This window comes from Camellia sinensis, chromosome 9, assembly GCF_055761805.1.
Source record: "Camellia sinensis isolate YWXY chromosome 9, ASM5576180v1, whole genome shotgun sequence".
In the NCBI taxonomy this organism is placed as follows: domain Eukaryota; kingdom Viridiplantae; phylum Streptophyta; class Magnoliopsida; order Ericales; family Theaceae; genus Camellia; species Camellia sinensis.
This window is the reverse complement of record NC_138969.1, coordinates 136890491-136901885: the sequence shown is the minus strand read 5'-3', so window position 1 is coordinate 136901885 and position 11395 is coordinate 136890491. Positions and strand designations below refer to the sequence as shown.

The 11395-nt window shown below is 30.4% G+C and overlaps 1 protein-coding gene across 1 annotated transcript; it reads right to left on the bottom strand.

Annotated features, from left to right (window-relative positions):
- Positions 1-5363: 5363 nt before the first annotated feature.
- LOC114277534 (U-box domain-containing protein 45) lies at positions 5364-11175 on the bottom strand. Its single transcript, XM_028219432.2, has 2 exons — positions 10485-11175; positions 5364-6415 (listed from the first exon to the last, which is right to left on the bottom strand). Exons 1-2 carry the CDS (start codon positions 10913-10915, stop codon positions 5560-5562), a joined length of 1287 nt encoding a protein of 428 aa, XP_028075233.2. The 5' UTR covers positions 10916-11175; the 3' UTR covers positions 5364-5559.
- Positions 11176-11395: the final 220 nt, after the last annotated feature.

The following is an 11395-nucleotide window of genomic DNA, read 5'->3' as shown; positions in this document are numbered from 1 at the left end:
AACCAAAAAAAAAACATTGAGCCTATAATATTTTACCAAATTTAGGGGCCCTATTTTTGGGCCAAATTTAGGGACCCTATGTTATATATGTTTATATGTTTTACCAAATTTAGGGGCCCTATTGTTTTTTATTTATTTATTTATATATTTTCATTTTAATAAATATGGGCCAAACACATTTATAAATAAACATGGGCAAAATTATACATGGGCCCAATAAAACATTTGGGGCCCTTTAAATTGATCTTAAAACCAAAAAAAAAAAGGTTGAACCTATAACAATTTTTTAAATTTGGGGGCCCTATTTTTGAGCCAAAATATGGGGCCTAAGGCACAAGCCTTACCTACCTTAGGGCAGGGCCGGCCCTGTACGGGTTCCTCAAATTTTCTCATATTGGGATGTGAATATAAAAGAAAACTTAATCCTAATTGTATACTCATTATAAACTATTGACTGAGAATTTCATTTATCCAATTTTAGAGGTTGTGAATGATATTTGGCGTATATTATTGCTGTTGTCTTTTTGGACTTTCGAATGTCAAAATAGTAACTGAGAGCTGCTAAAAAGGAATTTTTTTATTTTTTTTATTTTTTATTTTTTTTGCAGATTCAATGTAACCTAAACAATTACTAATAATTGTGTAAATGTGTTTTTGCTCCAATAAAGAAAATGAATAATGCTTGGGACCCCCTTTTGGGAGTCACCCCCTCACCCCCTTTGCCACGTGGCAGGTGGTGATTGGAGGAGCAGGAAAAAAAAGAAAAAGAAAAAGAAAAAGAAAATGTAACCAATGAGAGAGAGAGGGGGTCAAAGGAGGTGGGAGGAAAAGGGGGGATGAATCATTGTTGAAAGAAAATTTTACTGTGAATGCCACGTTAAGAGCATCCACATTAGTCTCATTAAATGTAATTTTTGGCTAAATATAGCTAGTAAATCATAAAATTCTTACTCCATTAGTCTCAACAAATTATTTTTAAACTAGCTTTTGGTTGAATTTGCTACAGTACCTCAACAAATTTGTTGAGGTACTATTTATTAGTTATTCAATAGTTTATTTTTTTTAGACAGGTTAATCTATTTTTTATTTAACAATGTTAGAGGGTCACAATTTTTGTGGCCACAATGGCTCAAAATTGTCAAAACGACGTCGTTTTGGCATGTTTTGACATGTTTTGCATCCAAAACGACGTCGTTTTAACAGTTTTGAGTCATTGTGGCCACAAAAATTGTGGCCCTCACACATTTTCCTTTTTTATTATACTTTCTCACCCACCGGACGTCCTCCTGGATGTCTACCCAGATGTCCCTACATAAAAGGAAGTTTTGCTTAATTTTGGCTTGACCGGTCAATCGTCGTCCGACCAGTCAACATGGGTTTGCCTCCTTCGACTGCTACTCTTTGTTACTGCTATGGTGCACTAGAAAAAATATATTTAAATTAAAAAAGATAAAAGAATAAAAAATAATATTTTAATGAAATAGAATTTCAGAATAGTGAGTTTGATGGAGTGTGTACATAAAAAAGAGGTATAACTAAAATACAAAAGTAGATTTTGAATTATAATTTGATTCAAAATTTTCTGAGATTGATGCGGATGCTCTAAGAACTAACTTTACAAGAATGACAATTAATGAAGGTAAATAAAGAAACAAAGAAAGACAGTAGAAGAAAATATGTTCATTGAATAACTAAATAATACAATTACAGAAATAATACATTATCTCACTACTCCTATGGCTTCCAAATGAAAGTAAATGCAACTACAAGGAAATGAATTTCTATTTTAATAACTCCTAGAAAATGAAAGTACTAGACTAGTGAAAGGAAGCAAGTAAAATGTTGGAATTTGTAAATTTGTCTAGGGTCTTCTCTCATTAATACTAATGCCATATTTGTTTGGCTCTTTAAAGAGAGAAATTACACTAATAGTCTGTGGAACCACCTATAGAGTGTTTAGTTGGGAACATAGGTGAGAGAATTAAATATCCCCTTAGACTAATAAGCCCTTCATTTGTAGGATTACCAATCCCATGATGAGGTTGAGATTAGAAATTGAGTGAGGGGATTAGTAAGTTTTTAAATAATTTTTAATCAAAATTTATAGTTTTTTAGAACAAAAAATAATAATTATAGTATTTAAAAAATTCTAAAAATTTTAAAAAATATTATTTTATATAGTAATACTATTACCAATCCGGTGGTGTATAACTAAACACCCTTTATCCTATAGCCCCAACCTAATATCACCACACTAATAATCTTTTCACTCAATCTCACCGTACTCTTAATTCCTTCCATCTTATGGAGCCAAACAAACATGACCTGATTATTTATAGGATCTTTGGTGTGCATGGTAATTGTCGAAGTGCTTCTAATAATCTCCACTTCTAGTTAGGGGTGGACATTCGTCGGGTCAAGCCGACACTATATAATAAGAAACTTTGTGTGTTGTTCAAGTCTGGTCAGGCCCTAATTTCGGACCTCTACATTTACCCAAGTTTAATCTAAAAAATAATTATAAATCCTAAATCCACCATCGGGCTATATGTTAAAAAAATAAATAAAACATTCCATAATTAAATTCAATCACACATTATATTTCTTAAATGAATATACTGACATCATTATAAATTGAAGAATTTTGTATATAAATTGAAAGATTTTTTAAATAAATTCTATCACCCATCACTACAAATGTGAGTTATAATAAAATTAACAAAGATAAAGTATAGATCTTGACAAAAAATATATATATTAATATACTATAATTAATTAATCAATTTAATAGCGGGTCGAGCTGGGTTGAAAGTATAAATCTCAAGTCTAGCCCATTAATATATCGAGTTAAAAATGTTAGCACAACTTGCCTTATGGGCTAAAACAATCTCCCCAAATCCAAAAAAAATAGGATTGGGCTGGACAAGCTAGGCTGGCTAATAGGCCAATGTCAACCCCTACTTCCAATTGCACTTGTTACTTAGCTCATTTATTTGAATTAGAATCTATTGGATAATAGCTCATTACAATATCTAAGAGTCTTACCGATCAAGTTCTTTTGTCACTTAAAGAATGATTTTTGTCGCAAAAAATATTTAAGGAGTAATTTCAATTGTCACGAGGATAGTAATTAAAAAGTCGTCCCGAAAAGCCAAAAAATAAACTTTTAGAGACAAAATTTTGAAAATGTCGTTATCAGATGTACTTTTAGGAACAAAATAACTTGGAACCAAAAATGTTTATTTTTTTAGACAACTTTTGGTCCCAAAAGGTTAGTTATTCATCATTAAATATCTAATTTTTTTCTTAAAATAAAATAACAACACTTTTTGAGATAAAAATATTGTGTCCCTAAAAAGTGATTTTGTCCCTAAATTTTTTTTGTAATGGCTTGTTTATCACATCAACTAGTTACGTAGTCTTGAAAACCATCTTCTGTCTGCTGATCTCTCCCCACCTACATCCCGTCATATCCTCCACTTTCGTGATCATGGATTGACACGTGACCAATTTTATTGAAGGGTTGTTAGTGATGGTGGTCATGGTAATAGTAGTAGGACATTGTATTGGACGTTAGTGAAACAATTGTTCTATTTAGTTGTGAAATTTCAAAACTTTTAACATTTTTATCTAATTAATGGAATTAATTTTTTTTTAAAAATCTATTTGTATACGTGTGGAGAAGTGGTTTGGAAATACTCTTCTGATCCTGGGGGACGCTAGTGATCCTCTTCTAGTCACCTGAAAAGAAAATAAACACTCCGGTCGGGGGTGTCGGAATTAGCACCCCGACGGGTAAGTCAGTCTTTACACTCAAGTTTATTTGTATTTTCAATTAAGTACAATAGTTCTCACATACCTCTTTCTGACTGATGTTCTTCTATTTATATCTTTTCTTTCTTGGGCCTCGGGATTAGGTCCATTTCCAATTCTATATTCGGCATATTTTGTAGTAGTCCGCTATCTACTCGGCCCCTTGCTTAATCGGCTATTTGGCCGAGTAGAGTTGCATTCGAGCGTGTGAGCATACGTCGAGTACCACGAATTTTGACTCTCCCAGGTTCGACTATCCGGAATCTCTACGACTCCCAATACTCGGCCCCCACAATACGATAAACATATATTCTGAAATGTTTAAAATTAATTTCATGATTTTTACAACAAATTAAATTTTTGTAATAATATTAGGTCTTCTTTATTTGAATTTTATATTTAAAATCGCAAGAAATTTAATATAAAAAATGAAAAGAGTAGTGTTCATTGTTGTGTTTAGTGATGATGACGATGATGATAATGATAGTAGTGGTCGCATTTGAAGGTTAGTAGAATAATTTTAAAATTTCCCTGAAGCTTTTTTAATTTTTATTCAATCAATAAAATTCGAATTTTTGATTTGTCTTTCTTAGATATTGGTTTGGTATACAGGCCGGTGGGCTTTTCCTGCCAGCCCATTGGGCCAATAAAGTTGAGGTCCTGTTTGCTCGCTATGCAGAGTACAGTGCCAGGATTTCTATTACAAGTTAGAATCTTCCATTAGTTTTCAAAAAATGAAACCCACAACACTTGCACCAAAAAAAAAAATTAAATAAAATAAATAAATAAATAAATACACTAGACTAGTTTACATCAAATAATTTTAAAAAAATAAAAATTACAGACCTTATATTCGACCTACATAATAAAAATGACTAACAAAAATTTAGATAAAAAGTGTCTTTGAATCTCTCGTAGTATACTCAAAAACTAAAATGTGTACATAAAATGAAGTGACGTGTAAGATTAATAAGGATGGAAATTTTGCCCCACCCTGCCCTATGCAAAATTTTCAGGCCATGCCTTGATTATATTTATTAAAAAAATTTATATGTATATTAAAGTATTAGACTGAATACACATTTTTATTATTTTTACTGTCATCACGTATTAATCATTATCTATTATAGATCACATCGTCTCTCCAATTTACCTTGCCATCAAAATGATTCGGGGCAGGGGATTACAAACTCGACCCATCCTGTTGCCATCCTTTTATTGATTGCGTTGATGTAGTTGTAGAGAACTTGGTTTAATATTAAGCTCATGGGAGGTCTAAATTAATTTAGATGCCTAGAAATATCCTAACACCAATTAACTATTAAAACCAATTAAGTCAACTACATAATTTTTATAGGGTCATCGAAATCATTTTGCTAATTCAACACATATATGTGATGTCAAAATTTAAGTTTTATTTTATTACTTGATGCAAATTACCATTTCTCTAATCCTCTCATATTGATTGTAAAAAATAAAAATAAAAATAAAAATAATTGCAAAACAAGAAGAATACTTGTAGCTTTTATCAGTGTAGGGAAATTTCATCATTTTCCTTGGGTTAAAAAAAATAGAATCTTTATTTTTCCATAATGTACAACCAATGTAATTAAGCAGCTGCATAAAGTGTGCACTTTGGTGGAAGGAGTTCATTTCTCACTTCTCTTTCTATGGGAAAATGTGAACTTGTTGAAATAAAACTTTGTACTAAAAGATTTCATATTTGTTGAGATGCCAAATGAGTCACTAATAGGGCAAGCTCTTAGAACTAGAACTAATAACCAATGCCTTGAGCTTAGAAGAAGAAGAATCCTCTATAGGATTGGCTCGTCGAGTAATCGTTTCCATGTTCTTACAAAGACTTTGTTTCACCATATTCTTCATCATCTTCCTCCCTTCGTAGATCTCTCTCTGATTAACCGGTGATCCAATATTTGCTACCCTCCCTGTCTGTGGCCCTGAATGAGGTCCCATTTTCGCTTGTCGCTCATCTTTAAACCATTGCAATAATTTCAATGCCCTTTTTTGGGCCAAAGGGCTACCCAATAAGGCCACTTCTAGGAGAACTTGGACAATCCCAGACTTGGCCATTTTCCCTCTTTCTGCGGCGCATTGATAGGCCAGAATCATCAAAATGTATGTGGAAAGTTCTTGGCATTTGGGCTTGTCCTCCCATGTCAAGATTTCAATCAAGTTTTCGGGCACCATTGGGTTGTTTTCCATAGCTTTTTTCCCCAAAAATGTCACCACCAAGTTCCCTAGGGTTGAAAGGGCCTTTTCAGATGTTTCTTTCATCAAGGACATTCTCAAGAGGATGTGGACTACCCCATCTGTGACCAAAGTCCCTGCATGGTCTAACATAGTGGAAAAATTGTACAATGTGCCCAAACACAACATTTTGGTTTCAATGCTTGAATTGGACTCTAGAATGCCAACTAGAAATGGGAGAATTTTGATGCAGGTGAGAGGGAATTGGCTATTGGCTAGAGATGATATGGATAGAAGCAATTGGGCCAATTCATGTATTGTTGATTTGTCCAAAACGTCGACGTTTTCGGGTAATTTTGATAATATGCCTGCCTCTACCATTAGTGCCTTGTTCCTGAAAAATGAGAGAAAAGGATTATAAATATGGAAGCACAAAAAAAGTTTTTAACTTTTAGCTTTTGATAACAAATGTGACTTTGAAAAGTGCATTTGATCAAATATGAGCTCGGTTTAGTGTAACATTTTGAGACTATTTATAACTTTTTATTTATTTATTTATTTTTTGAATTATTTGAGAGTGTTTGATGTTAATTTTGCTTACTAATTATGAGAGAAGGATAACGCAAATAAGTTGAAAAATTAATTACTAAAAAGTTGAGAATGCATTTTAGCTTTTGTTTTATCAACTTTAAAATTATAAAAAATAATACCAAACTGGCCTCCATGTATACCTAAAGACAATAAAGTTCTATTTCATTGCTTTGAATACTTGCAACAAAGTGGGTCTACATTATGTTAATGCACCTTGGGGGTTCAAAAAGTATATGCATGTGGTCCCAAAAGCCACACAGAAAGATTAAAAAATAAATAAATAAAATAAAATAAAGTATGCCAGAGGGGAGTCAAGAATAGTCTAAAACTAGATTTCTCTGAGATGCAAGGCTAACAAAATGCAGTTTTCAATATTTTTTTAAAGATATACATATATCAAATCTAAACAACTACAATATAATTGGAAATTTTTTTGAGGTGTGTACCATATACCCCTAATTACGATCGCAGTTAGCATTTGATTATGATGTATTGGGGTGTTAGTTATGATTAATTTATGACTCAATTATATATTAATTTTGACTCATTATAATGTTAATCATAATATTATTTTGATTATAATCTAAAAACTCTCTACGTATACCTTCTATAGTGATAATCAATCCCACAATAGCATTATCCTATATTGTCACAATTATCATTTAGAGTAAAAGAAGTTTATTGGTTCACTTGGTTTTTTATTCCACAACCCAACTAGTAGTATTCCTATCACCACATGGAGTGTAGTGGGGATAGTCAGCCCACCACCTTGGAACCTCATTATTCCATGTAGTTTGGTCACTATTGGACCTCCAACTTATACCTTTTGATTTTTCACATATATTTTAGTAAGGGGAGACGTAGGATTTTAATAGTACACTAATACTACCACTAAGAAATATACATACATATATATATATATATATATAATAAAAAATAAAAGCTTAAGGGTTGGATATTCAAATTTAAAAGTAAATTTATGTAATTTAATTTAATTTTTTTTTTTGTTAACATGTGTGTTTAAAATACATATTAAAAAATTTAAAAGTATTATACATTTTGTAAAAATATACATATAATAAAGAATAGAGATTTTTTTTTAAGGTTTATTAACATAAACTTTTAAAGTACATGGTAATAAAACCGAATTTTAAATTATACTTAATTAACAATAATAATGAAGAAGATATTTGAAATAATAGGGTGGGGCACCAACTGTCCGTTAGATATGCCAAAGCTTAAACATCAATATTATTAACTCAAAAAATTTATTTAAATTTTTACTTAAAAAATTAATATATAATTCATATTTAATCTATATGTATGACCCACAGTACAATAATTAAATTTACAGCACAGTAGACTCGCGAATTTCTGAATCAACTTTTAACTTCATGTGAGGTACTAAGTTATCCTATAGTGCTCTTACATATGCAGCCTTTTTAGCTAGCTTTCAAACAATTTCATCATCATAGTGCTCATATCTATATATTTCACTACGTTTATCTGTTATGTTATCTTTATTAGAGTAATGATTCATCCCCCTTTTCCCCCACCCCTTTGACCCCCTCTCTCTCTCATTGGTTACCTTTTCTTTTTCTTTTTCTTTTTTTTCCTGCTCCACCAATCACCCCTGCCACGTGGCAAAGGGGTGAGGGGGTGACCCCCAAAAGGGGATCCCAAATATTATTCTCTTTATTATCTCATATATTAAAATTATATTTAAGACTATTTTAAGAAGATAATTATAATTAATTTTTTGTTTAAAAGCTGATTATAATCAGCTTTTTGTGTGAGAGAGAAGTGAGTTATAATCTGGAAAGTGAATCATAACCCACTTTCCAAAAGACTCCTTACTGAGTTTTATCACTTAGATCAATTATCAATTCAATAATAACATACAAGATAATAAACAAAGCATATTAAATAAATGTAATTGTTTTAATACTAATTCATAGGTTTTCAGGAAATCACACATCAGTGAATTTTTTTTAAAAATATTTATAAATTAATAAAAAAAATTTATGAATTTAATTATTAATATTATAAATTTTACAATTGATTTAAATTTTTTTAAAAAAAATACATTGAGATGTAATTTTCTCCAAACATGTGTGTGTCCTAAGACTGGGAGGGGCAAAGTGTTATTTCTCCTGTTACGCGATTTGTTGGGAAAAAAATTAAGTAGTGTTTGTTGTCAGCTTTTAAAATATTTTAAAATTTTATTTTGTAACCAAAATTATATTTAAAATATTTGGTAAATATAATATATTTATATTTATAGTGGGTGGTCAAGAGAGGTCAACAAGAGTGACTTGGTCGTGACACAGAAAAGGATGAACGAAACTTTTAATTTCTAACAAGTAAAAATATTTTCTTTTTCTTTTTTCTTTTCTATTCTTCTTGACATTTTAAAAATTTTAAAATCATTTTTGTTTTTATTTGTCTTAAATTTTTTTTTTTAAGTTTTTTTTTTTGTTTTTGGCACTTATCAGTCAATCTTATTAATTAGACCTATTTACCTACATGTTCTAATTGATAAATTTATTCATAAAAATAAAAATAAGAGACTAATAAATTTATCACCATAAATTTATTCATAAAAACAAGAGACTGATAAATTTATCAAATGATAAATTTATCAATAGGATTTAATGAGTAATAAGTCTCAAAAGTAGGACCTATTAGTAATTTTTTCTTCTTTTTTTTTTTGTGGTATATGTATAAATATAAGGTCAATTATGGGTAAAGAGGTACTTTGGACATACAACATAGCCGAGAATCAGGGGATCACAATCCATTTTCGGCAAAACCATTTCCAACCTGAGTGTTTTGAGAAATTGATAAAAAGTTAATTTTTTGACTTTTTAATTTTTTTAATGACTTTTTTGACAAAAAAATTAACTTTTTAAATATTTTTTTATAACTTTTTTGAGAAAACTTAGTAAAAAACCAAAAAAACTGGCTTTTTAACCAGTTGCTAAATTGCTCCTTATGATCTCTATCCTCCAAAGTCAACAGTGGCCATTGGACTTCATGGTGGTAACTGGTAAGATTCCATTGGTATTGGCTTGTTAGTCTTCATCTTGCCATATCATAAAAAATGTGATCACCACCCACTAACTTAATGGTCCTTTAATTCTTTATCAAAATATTGTGAACCATAAAAATTTATATTGATTTTTATTTTAAAAGTAAGTCCGTAGTGTAGATTTAAAATCAGTAAATATAGATCACAATTATAATAGATGTAGATTATTGATTCTTTTTCTAAATATATATTTTTTAAAAATCGTAACATTTTTTGTAATTTATTGTGGTTTAATTAAGCTATTTTTCTCAAAATTATGACGGAGTGTAGTATAAATTTAAATTTGATATAATGTGAAATGTATTTAAAAATAAATCTAATTCTAATTCATACATTTTATTTTTTTTAAATAGTTAAATACTCTTTTTTTTTTTTTTTTTTTTTTGCATACATAATAGTATTATTGTTTTGGTTGGTGCTTCAGTAATTTAGATCATTGAAATTCTAAACTAGCTTTATTTCGATCTTATTATACCTATATTAAAACTTCAAATTCTTTAATGTTTATTTTTTACTTACTAGACAAACAAAGTAAGTCAAGAAACAAGCAAACAAATTAATAATTTTAAGTTTAATCCATGATCATCTTAAAAAATAAATAATTAATTAGTTTGCATGATTCACCCAATTTCATGGTGATATTTTTGTATACATTATTAAAGAGGCAAATATTAAATTTGATTTTTTGTTTTTTTTTTATTTAAAAAAATCTGATAAGAAATACGTTTATTTTTAACATTAATCTAGATAAATATAATAAACACGATCAAATTAAACTTACATGTAAGTTCCGTTAGCAAGTTCAATTAGGGCTTGAACCGCCAACCTCCTCCGACCACCGACCTCCTCACCAACCATAGCCACCAGCGGCGGCACAACCCCAAGCTCCGCCAGCGATTTCTTCATCTTCAAGTCTTCTTTAGCCAACCTCCTTATCTCCTTCGCTGCCACTTCCTTCTCTTCCCACCTCCCAAAATGAAGTCTCTTCACTGACCTTTGCAAAACCACCAACCCATCTTCCTCTTCATCACCCTCCTCTCTCTTTTCCATGCCCATGTCATGTTCTTGTTTTTCTTCTTCATCAATATCTATCACTCTTGGTTTATCAAAGCTATCGGACGGTGTGTATCGTTTGTTAGAGGTCTTTAGCTGGAGGAACCGTCGGATGCGTAGAAAAAATCGAAGCTTTAACCAAGGAGAAGAATCAGACATGTTTGATGCTTGGGAGAGAGAAAGAGAGAGAATTGGTGTAACCTTTTTGGGCTTTTTCTAGCTTAAATAAGTCTATTTTTGGAAAGAGAGTAGAGAGAGAATATGGATCAATCAGGGAAGAAAACTTTGTGCGTTAAAACAGAGAGAGAGGACATTCAAAGACTTAGAAAATCTTTTTTTTTTTTTTTGGTATCACTAATGTAAACTGTGACACTTATATACTAAGACGAATGGATATGGAGATAAACATGTACACGGTCATAGACACGGATATGGGTATTGTCATATAATACAATGATTTTGAAAAAAAAAAAAAAATCAACATTCTTACTTGGTTGAAATATGAAAAGAAATATATATATTTTTATTTATTATGTAGATAAATATAAATTGAAGATATACAAAGATGTCACGTATATCCACGTATATATATGTTTTTTTTTTTTATCACTACAAAAAAAAAAAATTAAAGTTTTATAC